Source organism: Salvelinus alpinus, chromosome 5 (genome assembly GCF_045679555.1).
Source record: "Salvelinus alpinus chromosome 5, SLU_Salpinus.1, whole genome shotgun sequence".
In the NCBI taxonomy this organism is placed as follows: domain Eukaryota; kingdom Metazoa; phylum Chordata; class Actinopteri; order Salmoniformes; family Salmonidae; genus Salvelinus; species Salvelinus alpinus.
Window position 1 is genome coordinate 77,281,473 of NC_092090.1, and position 16,623 is coordinate 77,298,095.

The window sequence follows — 16,623 nt, forward strand, 5'->3', positions numbered from 1 at the left end:
GAATGGTTTTGGACATAGTCGCAGGAAGTAGGGGTGCTGAGGGTGCCCCCCCTCCCAACAACAGCACCACCAACCCATCTTCCAGCTGCCATGGTTTCATAAAGTGCACACACCAATCATAACATCATGGAGAGATTAGTCTGGTTAACGTGTTGTCTGTGTCTCATAGTCCCTTCCCACATGGAGTAAGTTTTGTATGTTTTGAAACATGGCATTGAGCATGTGTGTTAATGTAAAACCCCATGCCATAGTGAGTTGACAGCCATGCCCACCCTCTCTCTCCCATCAGGTGGATACCCTGCGCCATGTTATCAGTCAGACGGCAGGATACAGTGAAGCTCTAGGAGTGAACACTATGTACAGTCCACACGGCTTGAATGTAAGTGTCTCTGCTTCCTCTTTGTAGGTACCATTCTGGAGACAGTGGTTATACCTTGAGCAGACCTTGTCCAACCTGGATCCATTCTACTGCAAACATTAGTCACAGTATGTTAGTAGTAAGCTCGGATACAGTTCACCTTGCCTTGCTTCCCACTGTGATAAAAGTGAAAGCTTAGGCAAATTAATTGCACTCATTTATTTTCTTTCTTGACCCGTTAAACATTTCCTTTTCTCAGAACAAAGTTTTGAATGTTACTAGAACAGGTTTTATTGAAATCTAGGCTGTCAGGAACAGTAAGGAATAGTAAGGAATAGGAATAGTAAGAATAGATGGCTAATCTGAGCTCAGTGAGCCAGGGAAGTGAGAAACTCCAGGGAAGTGAGAAACTCCATTCAGCACTGCCATATCAAATGATTGAGCTTCTTAAAGGATGAAGAGAACATGTGACATAGGAGATTAGAGATTGTAGGTATGGTGGTACATTTTCTTTGCAGGAGGATAAATGCATAGTTTAATAAAGCACACATAGATCATAGTGCAGGTGTAATTAAATCCCCCTGTTTTTGCTTTTATAAACATCTTATAATACCTTATGTGACTGAAACCACAATGAAATGAGTAGGCTTTTAGTTGTGTATCTATGTTTGATTTAGCTTTTTTTAAATGCTTCAGAGACGTTGCCATATCCTTATCATCATGATAAAATATGAAAGTGAGATCGCCTGCAGCCTTTTACAGACGTGACTTCCATCTTCCTTGATGAGGCCTGATATGGTGCTTTTTTGTAATACAGTGCATAATCTGAAGCCATCAGAGTAAAGATTCATTTATTTGATGAGAGAGAGCAAGAAAAGAGAGCAGCAGAGGGAGGATGAGAAATGGCTACTGACATATTTCCCTTAGCAATATCAGAGAGAAAATATTACCATTTGTTGTCTTTATGTTGCCATGGTTGGGATAGTGAAGGCTCAGTTATCTTCAGCTTCCCATCATGACAGCTATTGTTATTGAGAGGCATTTGAATATCATGAGCTTATATGTACAGTCTAAAATAATCATATAAAAGTTATACATTTTCAGTAATACAACGAGATAAACTGAATACTTTCGACATTATGAACCTTGGTCAACAGTTTCGATTATTATTTTTTTCTTCAAACTTGACAATCACTCCAGTCCCAATTCATTGTATAAAAGTTGGATACATGCAGTTGAAGTCAGAAGTTTACATACACTTACGTTGGAGTCATTAAAACTCATTTTTCAACCACTCCACACATTTCTTGTTAACAAACTATAGTTTTGGCAAGTTGGTTAGGACATCTACTTTGTGCATGACACAAGTAATTTTTCCAATAATTGTTTACAGACAGATTATTTCACTTATAATTCACTGTATCATAATTCCAGTGGGTCAGAAGTTTAATACACTAAGTTGACTGTGCCTTTAAACAGCTTAGAAAATTTCAGAAAATTATGTCATGGCTTTAGAAGCTTCTGCTAGGCTAATTGACATAATTTGAGTCAATTGGAGGTGTACCTGTGGATGTATTTCAAGGCCTACCTTCAAACTCAGTGCCTCTTTGCTTGACATCATGGGAAAATCAAAAGAAATCAGTCAAGACCTCCACAAGTCAGTCAAGAAAATTGTCAAGAAAATTGTACACCTCCACAAGTCTGGTTCATCCTTGGGAGCAATTTCCAAACGCCTGATGGTACCACGTTCATCTGTACAAACAATAGTACGCAGGTATAAACACCATGGGACCACGCAGCCGTCATACCGCTCAGGAAGGAGACGCGTTCTGTCTCCTAGAGTTGAACATATTTTGGTGCGAAAAGTGCAAATAAATCGCAGAACAACAGCAAAGGACCCAGTGAAGATGCTGGAGGAAACAGGTACAAAAGTATCTATATCCACAGTAAAACGAGTCCTATATCGACAGCAAGGAAGAAGCCACTGCTACAACACCGACATAAAAAAGCCAGACTATGGTTTGCAACTGCACATGGGGACAAAGATCGTACTTTTTGGAGAAATGTCCTTTGGTCTGATGAAACAAAAATAGAACTGTTTGGCCATAATGACCATCGTTATGTTTGGAGGAAAAAGGGGGAGGATTGCAAGCCGAAGAACACCATCCCAACCGTGAAGCACGGGGGTGGCAGCATCATGTTGTGGGGGTGCTTTGCTGCAGGAGGGACTGGTGCACTTCACAAAATAGATGGCATCATGAGGCAGGAAAATTATGTGGATATATTGAAGCAACATCTCAAGACATCAGTCAGGAAGTTAAAGCTTGGTTGCAAATGGTTCTTCCAAATGGACAATGACCCCATGCATACTTCCAAAGTTGTTGCAAAATGGCATAAGGACAATGTAGTCAAGGTATTGGAGTGGCCATCACAAAGCCCTGACTTCAATCCCATAGAATATTTGTGGGCAGAACTGAAAAACCTTGTGCGAGCAAGGAGGCCTACAAACCTGACTCAGTTACACCAGCTCTGTCAGGAGGAAAGGAACAAAATTCACCCAACTTATTGTGGGAAGCTTATGGAAGGCTACCCGAAACGTTTGAACCAACTTAAACAATTTAAAGGCAATGCTACCAAATACTAATTGAGTGTATATAAACTTCTGACCCACTGGGAATGCGATGAAAGAAATAAAAGCTGAAATTAATCATTCTCTCTGCTATTATTCTGACATTTCACCTTCTTAAAATGAAGTGGTGATCCTAACTGACCTAAGACATGGCATTTTTACTAGGATTAAATGTCAGGAATTGTGAAAAACTGAGTTTAAATGTATTTGGCTAAGGTGTATGTAAACTTCCGACTTCAACTGTATTTGGAAGAACATTAAATAACCACACCGTTTTTTTGTGGTGTTTACAATGTAAGCAAGCACTCTCTTGCTAAACTATAACACAGGCCGCCATTAGTGTTCTCAGACAGAGCTTGCTGTCATTTTGGTTTTGTTGAGCACCCTTTAGCCTGCAGGCCTTTAGAAGAAGTGTCAACCTCTAGCAGGCTCAACTGAAGTGTTTCACACTCTCCCACAAGGTTTCTCACTTTCCTTCACTGTTTATGCCAGAGCTCACTTAATCACCACATGAGAATATGCTCTGAAATCCAACATTAATGACAAGTCAACACATCCAATAAGGGCACCTGTGAAAAGAGGAAAAATATCCAGGCAACAAAAAAACATGCTTTGGATAATTAATTTCAAGAGATGGGGAGGCCTTCTCATCCAGCAATACTCTTATTTCAATGCAGTACCGACATTGTGACAAAGCTGACCAGCTATAGCTATTTATTGACCTATTCCAGGCGATCTAAATCATCAAAATACTAATTCCACCAATGAGCCACATGAGTACTAGAGCTCCCAGTTTACAGTAATGCAGACAAATTGTTTTGATAATGAAGTGCATCATAGGTAAATGAGCATACGCTAACCTTTTGTTTTGTTGATGTGACGGAGGTGATCCAGCAAAGGCTAGTCCCTGCCGCGAGCCAAGCCAAGTAAGGCTGGCTCAGACTGGTTCTCTTGGAAATGGCCTGCCCTGTCACTTCCACCTCACCCAGCCTCAGCCTTCCCTCTTCCTGACTGACAGAAGAATATGTAGCGACAAGCTGCTGAAATCTGATTGGACATTGATTTCAGAGTTCGCTCCCATTGGCTGAGACATAAGGCCAATTTGTTTCAAGGAGTCTCATTGCTAATGCTAATATAACGCAGAGAATGCCCATTTGCTTGGCAGTTATACTATATCAAAGGAGACTATGGATGGGAGATATCAAATTAAGTCAATGAATTCTAATGTATCTTTTTGCGCAATATTCCAAATACCTATATGGCAATAATCGTTTTTTTAAATTATTTTTATGAACGTTTATGTCCGCTTGTTCTCATAATATATTTTTGGTCTTGTGTCTTTTGCTCCTCTGTGCTGTGTGCACCTTCCCATTTACATCTGAGATCTGTATCTAATGACGAGACGCTCATGTCTCCACCCTAAAAATGGGAGTCGTTGTGCCAAAGGCTGGAAGGCAGGTGACAAGCTTAGGTCCAAAATAAGCACATAGAAACGCATTGGGCTTATTTTGGACAGATTTTAGTGAGAGTGAAACCTCTTGCTTCGCCTTTTCCTCTCTGTTTACACACACACGCCAAGCCCCTCCCCCTGCCACTCACAACAACAAAGATGAGAGAGCACTTCTTCCTCTCTGACAAGCGGTTTCAACTCGCCATTTGCATTTGAGGTTTGGTCCAACAGAATCAGTCATATGGACACAGAAACACATTGATACATTTTACTGTAATAGAGAAGTTAACCTTTCTAACGATACACTTTTTGTGTCTCAACTCTTCAAATTGTGCGCAGAGCAGACGCTACTAAAACAGGAGGATCAATTAACATGATTGTGGAAAATGTATGCTCAGTTTGTCCCACTATCAGCAGTTATACTAGCTGTCTAATTTGTGTTTTATAGATATGCAATAAACATAAAACACAATTATATAAAGAATTGGCAACTCGTTCTCATTCTGAGAAATAAGGTAGGCCACTTGATTTCAACATGTGAACAAAGTGGACAGGCTCAGCTGTTCAAACAGTTGGAGATGGACAGAAGGGTGTGTTCATAACAAGTCAACTGTTCAACCTTGTTAACTAGCAAATAGATAAAATTTTGCTAAACTTTACATATCAAGATTATCTGGCTACTCACTGAAATGTAGGCTTGTGCTTGACAGATTGTTTATGAGACATGTGTTCATTTTCTATCATGCCTGCTGCAAGAAGTTAGTCAAATCAAAATCAAATGAAATTGTATTTGTCACATGCACCGAATACAACTGGTGTTGACTTTACTGTGAAATGCTTGCTTACGAGGAATTCCAAACTGTTTAAAATAATTATACTAAAAAATATGTAACACGAGTAATACAAGTGCATTTTCATAAACAGACTTGAAAGCCAGATCACTGATTATTGAAGAAAAAAAATCCCAGGTTAAACTATTTTGATGAAATAATACAATTATTACTGTCTCTCTTGGTTTTTGCAAGGCTTATATTTAGCCTATTGTAGGTATAATTTCACAAGCCCTGAATTCATTAGTTTATTGCTGACTGTTTAAAATGTTAGTGTACTGACCTTTAATTGTACAACAGAGCTTATTTAGAAAATTGCCCATATACAGTGGGGAGAACAAGTAGTTGATACACTGCCGATTTTGCAGGTTTTCCTACTTACAAAGCATGTAGAGGTCTGTAATTTTTATCATAGGTACACTTCAACTGTGAGAGACGGAATCTAAAACAAAAATCCAGAAAATCACATTGTATAATTTTTAAGTAATTAATTAGCATTTTATTGCATGACATAAGTATTTGATCACCTACCAACCAGTAAGAATTCCGGCTCTCACAGACCTGTTAGTTTTTCTTTAAGAAGCCCTCCTGTTCTCCACTCATTACCTGTATTAACTGCACCTGTTTGAACTCGTTACCTGTATAAAAGTCACCTGTCCACACACTCAATCAAACAGACTCCAACCTCTCCAAAATGGCCAAGACCAGAGAGCTGTGTAAGGACATCAGGGATAAAATGGTAGACCTGCACAAGGCTGGGATGGGCTACAGGACAATAGGCAAGCAGCTTGGTGAGAAGGCAACAACTGTTGGTGCAATTATTAGAAAATGGAAGAAGTTCAAGATGAGGGTCAATCACCCTCAGTCTGGGGCTCCATGCAAGATCTCACCTCGTGGGGCATCAATGATCATGAGGAAGGTGAGGGATCAGCCCAGAACTACACGGCAGGACCTGGTCAATGACCTGAAGAGAGCTGGGACCACAGTCTCAAAGAAAACCATTAGTAACACACTACGCCGTCATGGATTAATATCCTGCAGCGCACGCAAGGTCCCCCTGCTCAAGCCAGCGCATGTCCAGGCCCGTCTGACGTTTGCCAATGACCATCTGGATGATCCAGGGGAGGAATGGGAGAAGGTAATGTGGTCGGATGAGACAAAAATAGAGCTTTTTGGTCTTAACTCCACTCGCCGTGTTTGGAGGAAGAAGAAGGATGAGTACAACCCCAAGAACACCATCCGTGAAGCATGGCGGTGGAAACATCATTCTTTGGGGATGCTTTTCTGCAAAGGGGACAGGACGACTGCACCGTATTGAGGGGAGGATGGATGGGGCCATGTATCGCGAGATCTTGGCCTACAACCTCCTTCCCTCAGTAAGAGCATTGAAGATGGGTCGTGGCTGGGTCTTCCAGCATGACAACGACCCAAAAAACACAGCCAGGGCAACTAAGGAGTGGCTCCGTAAGAAGCATCTCAAGGTCCTGGAGTGGCCTAGCCAGTCTCCAGACCTGAACCCAATAGAAAATCTTTGGAGGGAGCTGAAAGTCCGTATTGCCCAGCGACAGCCCCGAAACCTGAAGGATCTGGAGAAGGTCTGTATGGAGGAGTGGGCCAAAATCCCTGCTGCAGTGTGTGCAAACCTGGTCAAGAACTACAGGAAACATATGATCTCTGTAATTGCAAACAAAGGTTTCTGTACCAAATATTAAGTTCTGCTTTTCTGATGAATCAAATACTTATGTCATGCAATAAAATGCAAATGAATTACTTAAAAATCATACAATGTGATTTTCTGGATTTTTGATTCCGTCTCTCACAGTTGAAGTGTAGCTATGATAAAACATTACAGACCTCTACATGCTTTGTAAGTAGGAAAACCTGCAAAATTGGCAGTGTATCAAATAGTTGTTCTCCCCACTGTATATCGTGAATCGCCCAAGTGTGTAAAAATGTAGCTATGATTTTTAAGCCATATCGCCCAGCCCTAAAGGTGACACCTATTTGTATTAATTAATTAGTAAATGAGCATACATACACACACATACTGTGTACACAATGAGAATGACTATTATACCTTATGTTTTGGTTATCTGTATTCTACTAAATATATTTTATTGTACAGAGATATCTTATTCTCCCTCACATGAAAATGTCTTTTGGGGAATAATAACTGGTCTTGATTACAAATAGAGGCTCCTTACAAAAGCATTAGGTTGTTAACATGGACTTCTTCATTTGTAGTGAGATATTATATTACTAAGTATTTAATTGTGATCCCTTCTCTTCTGCTTCCTTCCTAGGCTAATGGGGGATGGCACGATACAACTACTCCATCTGCTGTAATCTCCCCAACAGAAGGACCTGGAAGTGTGCACTCTGATACCTCAAATTGATCTCTGTTATCGATGCATCTGATCCCCAAGCTGTAAAGCCTGAACTTTCACTGACTGACCAACCAGAGAGGATAAACAAAACTTTTTTTTCAGAACTAATTGTCTGCTGCATCTACCAGAGTCCTCAACTCCCCTCGCAATGACTTTCTACAATATGGACACCTGATGTTTTCTTGGTAGTTCAGTGAAGTCGTCACTCAAACTTCATCAGTCTCATGATTATAATTCACCATTGCTATAGTTATGTTTGTCATTTGAAGGGGTAAGCACGTACTGTACAAATCAAACAAGACCCAGATCTTTATTGTGCAACATTCATTTCAATTGACAATTGATTTAAGAAATGATTTTTCCCAAGCTGAAATTATTCCCAGTGCTGAGTGTATGACATTATGTGTTTTCATATTCTAAAACGTTTTGGTTTTGAAATGCAATATATATACAGTACGAGTCAAATGTTTGGACACACCCACTCATTCCAGGGTTTTTCTTCATTTTTACTATTTTCTACATTGTAGAATAATAGTAATGACATGAAAACTATGAAATAACACATGGTATCATGTAGTAACATAAAAGCATTAAACAAATATATATATATATATATATATATATATATATATATAATATATATATAAGTAGCCACCCTTTGCCTTGATGACAGCTTTACCCACTCTTGGCATTCTCTCAACCAGCTTCATGAGGTTGTCACCTGGAATGCATTTCAATTAACACGTGTACCTTGATTAGTGGAATTTATTTCCCTCTTAATGCGTCTGAGCCAATCAGTTGTGTTGTGTCCAAACTTTTGACTGGTACTGTATATATTTCCTATATAATTTTTGGTTTGTTGATCAATCAATTACCTTGTTTCTTGGTCTCTTTCCGTATATTGACTAACAACGTAGCGGTTCTATCACTGAATGCCAGGAGTGATGTTTGACTCTAATGTTGTACAGCAACTAAATAAGGCTCCCATTGTAAACTCTATGGCAGCTTGGGAGAGTTACTTTCAATATTAGTTTTGCTTTACAACCACCAGTTTGAAATGCTTTAGAAGTAATTGACAGAAGAAGTTCATTGACAATGCTAATGGGATAACTCTGTATTTTACAAACTTGCAACATATTTGCCAGTTATCAACAAAAAAAGCATAAAAAGACTGGAGTGATTGTCAAACATAGAAAAGCATGAAAGTCATGTGATATTTAAATATGTTTTTGTTTTTGCTATGGGTTGAAATAGTCATGGGTCTAACCTTAAATCCAACCAGTTATAGCACTTCCTTTTGGCATGTGACAAGATACCAGTCACACAAAATATGTTGTATATAATATAGCTTAAGAGTATTTATACATCCCACGAAATCAATACACAGCTTTATTACCTCATTCAAAATCATAGAAACCAATAGATTTTCAACATTTCTATAGCTTAGAGTGCTCACTTACTACCTCTAAACAATATCACGACCATAGTTTTTGTCTTTTTATTTAACATTTTTATTTAGTTGTTTTGATTATATCTTGTAATTAGCTCTTTGTTTTTGTTCATGTAATCTAATGTATATTTTAATCTTTTAAGAAAACAAAGTTGCTTTGTTGCAACTGTAAAAAAACACAAAAACAAGAACATTGATGATGTTAACAATAATATTAATACTAAGAATAGTGAAAAAATTCAATTAAAAAAATAAGAGGGAGAGGTGCAAAATTGTTCGTTGGTGGATTTTGAGGGAGGGTTGGGAGAATGTTGGTCATAAATTAACACCAAACAGTAAAACTGTTGTAAATACTGAAGAACATTTTGAATGTTTCTCATCTTGTTACTAATTCACACAAAAAAACATTATAAAAACTGTAATGCATAGAGGTTTCAGTATTCTGAACTGTACATTTCAAGCTCTGTTTGACAGGGTTCAAACTTTCTTTGTCTTTTTTGTATTGTATGTGATTCTGAAACAGATAAAGTCATGACAAATGATTTGTGGCAGTGATTCTAATGTATTACAAATGTTTAGTGTTTCTTTCTAACCAGACTACACCCTGGACTGAAAAGTCTTCCTTGTGGTAGTTATGTGTAATTTCAAACATGAATAAACCTTTTGCTTTCAAGACAGAAATTCCTCTTATTATTATTCATTTGTACATTGTACATTTATACATTACTAACAGTCTGTCCCCATGTACACTGAGTATAACAAACATTAGGAACACCTTCCTAATATTGTTGCACACACACCCCCCCACCCTCTGAATGGCACACATACTGTACACAATCCATGTCTCAATCCTTCTTTATTCTGTCTCATCATCTACACTGATTGAGGTGGATTTAACAAGTGACATCAGTAAGGGATCATAGAGTTCACCTGGATTCACCTGGTCAGTGTATGTCATGGAAAAATCTGGTTTTCTTAATGTTTTGTACTCTTAGTGTAGATAATTTCAGTTTCTTTGACTTTGACATGACCAGAATGCATTTCATAAACTAAAACAGTGAAAAGTAATAACATGACTGTATATGGCTCATTAGACCCCTCCAGTCATTGCATAAATTATGACCAATCTAGGTACTTCATTCTATTGTGACATACTAAATAAATATCAACCAACCAATCATTTAACGGAATCCATCTTTATAAAAATTATCTCACGAAGAATTACTATGCTGAAATATCACACTGGACCATGGTAGGATTTCTGAGTGAATTCAGCCCTTCCCTTAAAGAAAGCATGGTTTATCCACAGGGCCAGGCCTGCGTCAAAGACTTTAAGACTTCAGGGCCCATTTCAGGCATTTGCTTTGATAGAAATACGAGGAACAGCTTGCCGTTACATGTGGTAGGCTGACATGTGACAAGATCATATTAATAGTGCTAATTGTTGCCTGAGCCCTCTGACAAATGCAACTAAATTAATTACCTCAAGTAATTAGGCTGTTTGGAGATCTGGGATTATCCCAAATCCTGGATTATCCTAAATAAACAACATGTAAACCATTGGACAATGAAGTAAGCTTTTCATGAAGGTCTGCATGGAAATGCATTTAGATGCAATGAGTTGAGTATTGTAGAGCCTGCCAATTATGAAGATTAGTGTGAAGATTAGAGTGAATAAATAGACACAATCACCTGTCTAATAGAAAATCAGAAAATTGATGATCAGAGACAGAATTGAGTGTACAAAATCCAATGACCCAATGTGGTTTTCCTACAGGAACTTGTCTCAAAAGACTGCTACCCAATATCATACAGTACACCTCTTATTTCATAGGACTGTTTAAGTGGCCTTTGCTCTCATTTGAAACTGTGGCTGGAAGGTGAAGACTTCATTGAACCTGGTTCTGAGGTTAATGCTTAGCCAGCATGCTTTCTGCAATTAACTGAAATGTCAGGCACTTCTAATTCCAGTTATTCTTTCTGTCTGTGGTAGGAAGGCTATCTCAATGGGTCCTTGGTTACCAATATAAAATGGAAATTGACACCCATGTATTCCTATTTTTGTAGCAGACTCCTTGAAAATGAACCATGCATTAACTGTGACTGAAAAGGGAAGCATGCAGCTATGTAAGGCCTGTGTTTATAGTATGGACCCCTGAAGCAATGTGTTCCATTTTAGTAACACTAGCTAAGAGCTAACCCAACATGTGCTGTTAAGGAGTGTATGCTACTCCTTTAACGCCCAAGGACCTTACATGTTATGTTCAGAGGTAAACTGGCTCTGGCAGCCAAAACAGCCAAATACTCAATTGCGATACGGTTCTAGAAACATAGCCCTTTACTTTAATTTCACATCAAAATATTTTTACAAATGGCAAATTTACACTTACTGTACATGGTTTTAACACAGTTGCAGCCAACAGTATTTCTCACTTACAACAGTTTTCTCGTGTCCTTCTTATACACAGGTGTTTGGAAACGCTAGATTGCTAATTAGAACAGGTGGTTGCCTCTCTCTTCCGTAAGCAAGCAGTAACATGGAAATATGGCCGGGGGGGGGGGGGGGGGGTTTAGTAATTGTACCTTTTGATTTATGAAAATTCTTTCTCGATTATATGAAAGTAAAGTCCAAAGGTTTCCTCGCCTAGCTCTCATTCTTGTCCACCAAGAAATCTATTTACTATGAAATCTCAGTTTCAGCGGAATTTGATGGATTAAATACCACAAATTTAAAACATATGCATTATTTAATTTAGGCTAGCACCTGACAAGCTAGCTACTATAGCCACACCTGCACTGTACATCAGGCAGTAGGACCCAAGCGTGACAATAGATAATTTACTACTGTTGTATTGATATTATTTAGCTCAATAGTAATGTTACAAAACTCTGAATGAGTACTGCACATACCGTAGGAACCCTATGTGGTATGTAACATAAATAAATAACACACATTTAAGTCTGTCTTTATTGTTCAAATATTATTCATTGGGCTTTTGTATTAAAATAATCAAAATGACCAAAACACCTTTAGAAATAATATTTGTCACAGAAATGCCTACTAGTTTTCTCTAAGGTTCATTAAAGACAACATTTTCCAAGTAAAATTTACAATGAAAATCATGCATCATTAAATATGGAAATCATGAATTATATTAGCAATCGGCAAGATCTGAGATGGTGCCTATTAAATTAAAGAAAGATATCATTTATTTTATTAAGGTAGAGTTCATATTCTGTTAAATGTAAATGTGAAATGCAACGTTCTACTCTTTTTGATTTATTGCTGCTAGTGCGTTGTTCAAAGACCCATGTTACATTTCAATAGGGGACAATATTTATACGTTAAAATGTAAACTACTCTTGTATGCCTGGCTCTACTCACCAAATTAAATTGGTATGATTTAAAACATAAATTAATAATAAACACATTTGAAAGTGTGCAGAGAAAGGCAATCTTCCTATTTTTCATTAAGATCCTTTAATATTTCATTGAAGTACCACACTCCCATTACAACACAGGGCCTGCCTCTCCCTGCTTGGTGGGTGATGTATAGACAAATGCATTGCTTTTCCACCACACATTTTATTAACAATGTGCACAGACATCTCCATTGCAGGAAAATAGCGATGAAGATGAAAAAGTATTGCTGTTTTTTGTTTGGTTCTGTGTATATGTAAATTACCTAGGTTGAGTATGTTAGCATTGTGTAGGCTTATTCTGTTGTTTAAAATTGCCATCTGTCACCTAATAATCCACAGTAGGCTTACCCACCACCCTTACTAGTAGGTAAAGACTTCTGAAAGAATTGTCATAATATTATTTGAAAAGCATGTATTTTGCAATATTCTTGCATTTTGATAATGGGATTGTTATACAGAAGTCAGTTAATATGTATAGAGCAAATGTAGCCAGTCTGGATGTAGTCAACACTCATTACACAAAACAGCAGTTTGCCTTCAGTGGATATGGTTTTATTATAATACACTCCTCTTACTTTGTCAGAACTTGTTTTGTCATACATAGCGCACAAGCTATAGACTAGTTTGATTTATTGAGTGTGAGCATAATGGGGCATGGACTTGCTATACTGAGTAGATCTGGAGTGCTGATTTCTATAAAGAGATGAGTCCTGAGTGGCCTTTGAGCTTTAAACAGTTCAGTTAATTAACATTTGATCCCACCTATCCTTGCATCTATGATGTTCATTCTCAATTCCATTTCAAAGCCCACTGAACCCATTCAACCATCTTGCCCTCCTAGAGCTAGTACAACATATACTGTTATATGAGGATTGCAACAAGGTTTCAAGTGGCCTCCTCCCGAAATTGATGGTGGCTTATCTTACCTTGTTGGGTAATGGCAGACCTGTGAAGGCTTGTGACAGGAGACAGATGTTCTCTTTACCTCTCAGCAGAGGCATGTCAGCAAGCATGGGATGCCTTTGTGCTGGTAAAGCACACTGACATCAAGTCCCAAAAATAGAAGAGGGAAAAAGGCACATTCTCTCTTTCTCTCTCTCTCTTTCCCCCCCCCCCCCGCCACCACCACCACCATTACGAGCAGGTCATAGACTGTTCTCTTTAAATGCTCTATCTACCTAGAGCACAGTCAGATCAGTAGGTTATATTCTGTAATGGGAAGTCATTAGCTTTGGGTCTGGTGCTGTGTGTTCTCAATCCCTTGCTGTTACATTCATATTTTATATCTCATGTTTCACACAGTATTAACAGCTGCAGCTTGTTTTCACCATCTGTAGACAATTACTTTGAGTTTACTTGGCTTTGTTATAATAGCATGTTTTCATCTAGCATCTCTCTCAATAGGCACCATACCGCAATCTCTGACAGGTGCTGAGGAATTTGCTCAGGAGACACAGTGAGTTGAATTATTATTGCATTATTTAGTCTTGAAATAAACAAACAAGTTCCTTACAAACATTGTGTGCTACCAAGTCTGCATTGTGTAGCTATTACATTTCACGTGTTCAATTGTTCTGTACAGCCAATTATTATTCATATCAACTAGCAAGTACCCCCATTGCCCCTTAACTCCAACAGGCCACCGTTAATATGTAATACTTCCCCGACCGTACGCTCTCATTTGTTCCTCACTATCTCTTTGTTCTGTGACCTTTCTACATTCACCTTGCCTTGTTTCACCTATTTTCTATCACCAGAATAGCTCAGATTCCTCAGTCTAGTTTCAGTATAATAATTTGACACTTCACATTGCATTAGTCTTAGACCCGACAACAAGGTTATGTGACCTATAGTGTCAGAGAGCATACTCCATACTTGCCTGGAGTAGCTATTTATCAAGACAGCTTTGGGCCACCTATGATTCATAGCAGAACAAATACAAATATGAGGCTGTGGCTAGTGGCGATGGCTAGAGGCAATGTTTGTGTGACAACAACACCTTTAGTGACCACCATAAAGGCTATACAGTAGCTCTCTCTAGGAAGGATAACCATGGCACAGGACTTGTGAAAATACATATTTTATTTTATTTACCCTTTATTTTATCAAGGATTGATACCCTAGACCAAGGTCTCTCTTTTACAGATGAGCCCTGAATTCCAGAAAGAAATTCAGGATGTCATTTTGATTTTTTAAAAATCAATAAATACCTTCTACTCCTCAGTTTATTCAGGAGTCATAAACAATTGATGGTGTTTTTTCAAATTCTGAATTGTTATTTACTTCCTGAGTTTACTTCCTGATTTGACTGCCTTCACTTCGATTTGACCCCATCCTTGAAGTCCAGGAGTTTTTTGTGACCTGACCGGGTAAAGCTCAGGTGCCTAAATATATACATTATTCCCAATAGTATGAGGTAGCAGGAAATATGTTATGCTATCACAAAGTCAGATCCACAGTATCAACTTTGACAATGAGCGTAGAAGCTAGCCAAGCGTTGTACTGGCCACGGTGGGGTGGATAAGGGGAGACCCAGGGCCGGACAGAAGGAGGTTGTGTTGTGAACCCTGAGGAGGTTGTTAGGAGACCAGTGACCACTGGAATGATGTCATACTTCACATGTCATCACTCATCCCAGCACCGCTGGCACTAACAATGACGAGCATAGATACTGACCATTCATACTATCATGACAAACATTTTCCAAATGCAAAAAAATATTGTTTCTCTCAAATATTGTGCACAAATTTGTTTACATCCTTGTTAGTAAGCATTCCTTCTTTTCCAAGATAAGCCCTCCACCTGACAGGTGTGGCATATCAAGAGCAGCATGATCATTATACATATGCACCTTGTGCTGGGGACAACAAAAAGGGACTCTAAAATGTGCAGTTTTGTCACACAACACAATACCACAGATTTCTCATGTTTTGAGGGAGCGTGCAATTGGCATGCTAAAATGGCGCCGGAAGAAATTGCAGCAGTTTTACTTGCGCCCAACCTATTGTGCTATTATGTGTTTTTTTCGTGTTATTTGTAACTTATTTTGTACATAATGTTTCTGCAACCGTAACTTACGGCAGAAAAGAGCTTCTGGATATCAGGACAGCGATCACTCACCTCGGATTAGACAAAGATATTTTCAACAACCAAGACTCACATGATATCCTCCAAACACCCGGCAGGGCCGACATCCCAGTTATTAGCAAGAGGAAGCGACGCAGGTACAGAGGATGAAGAGCCGGATGCATCGTCAGGACCCGCAGAAGGCGAGTAGGAAAGCTGCCGTTACCGTCAATATTACTCGCCAACGTGCAATCATTGGACAATGAATTAGTTAATTAGATATCACGAATATCCTACCAACGGGACATCAAAAACTGTAATATCCTATGTTTCACGGAATCGTGGCTGAATGACGACATGGATATTCAGCTAGCGGGATATACGCTGAACCGGCAGGATAGAACAGCACACTCCGGTAAGACAAGGGGGGGGCGGTCTGTGCATATTTGTAAACAACAGCTGGTGCACGAAATCTAAGGAAGTCTCAAAAGTTTGCTCGCCTGAAGTAAAGTATATTGTGATAAATTGCAGGCCAGACTACTTGCCTGGAGAGTTCTCAGCTATACTTTTTGTGGCTGTTTATTTACCACCACAAACAGATGCTGGCACTAAGACCGCACTCAGTCAGCTGTATAAGGAAATAAGCAAAAAGGAACCACTCACCCAGAGGCGTCGCTCCTAGTGGCCGGAGACTTTAATGCAGGGAAACTTAAATCAGTTCTACCAAATCTCTATCAACATGTTAAATGTGCAACCAGAGGGAAAACAATTCTAGATCACCAGTACTCCACACACAGAGATGCGTACAAAGCTCTCCCTCGCCTTCCATTTGGTAAATCCGACCACAACTCTATCCTCCTGATTCCTGCTTACAAGCAAAAATTAAAGCAGGAAGCACCAGTAACTCGGTCTATAAAAAAGTGGTCAGATGAAGCAGATGCTAAACTACAGGTCTGTTTTGCTATCACAGACTGGAACATGTTCCGGGATTCTTCCGATGACATTGAGGAATACACCACATAAGTCACTG

The 16,623-nt window shown here is 38.9% G+C and overlaps 1 protein-coding gene across 10 annotated transcripts in view; it reads left to right on the forward strand.

Moving 5' to 3' along the window:
* pbx3b (pre-B-cell leukemia homeobox 3b) overlaps positions 1-9,777 on the forward strand; it is a 90,851-nt gene extending 81,074 nt beyond the window's left edge. For all 10 annotated transcript variants that reach the window (XM_071403388.1, XM_071403389.1, XM_071403385.1 and 7 more), the window contains 2 exons: positions 290-379; positions 7,571-9,777. In XM_071403388.1, coding sequence (XP_071259489.1) covers positions 290-379; positions 7,571-7,663 — 183 coding nt within the window. In that variant the 3' untranslated portion in view covers positions 7,664-9,777. The remainder of the gene's footprint in view (positions 1-289; positions 380-7,570) is intronic.
* The last annotated feature ends 6,846 nt before the right edge of the window (positions 9,778-16,623 follow it).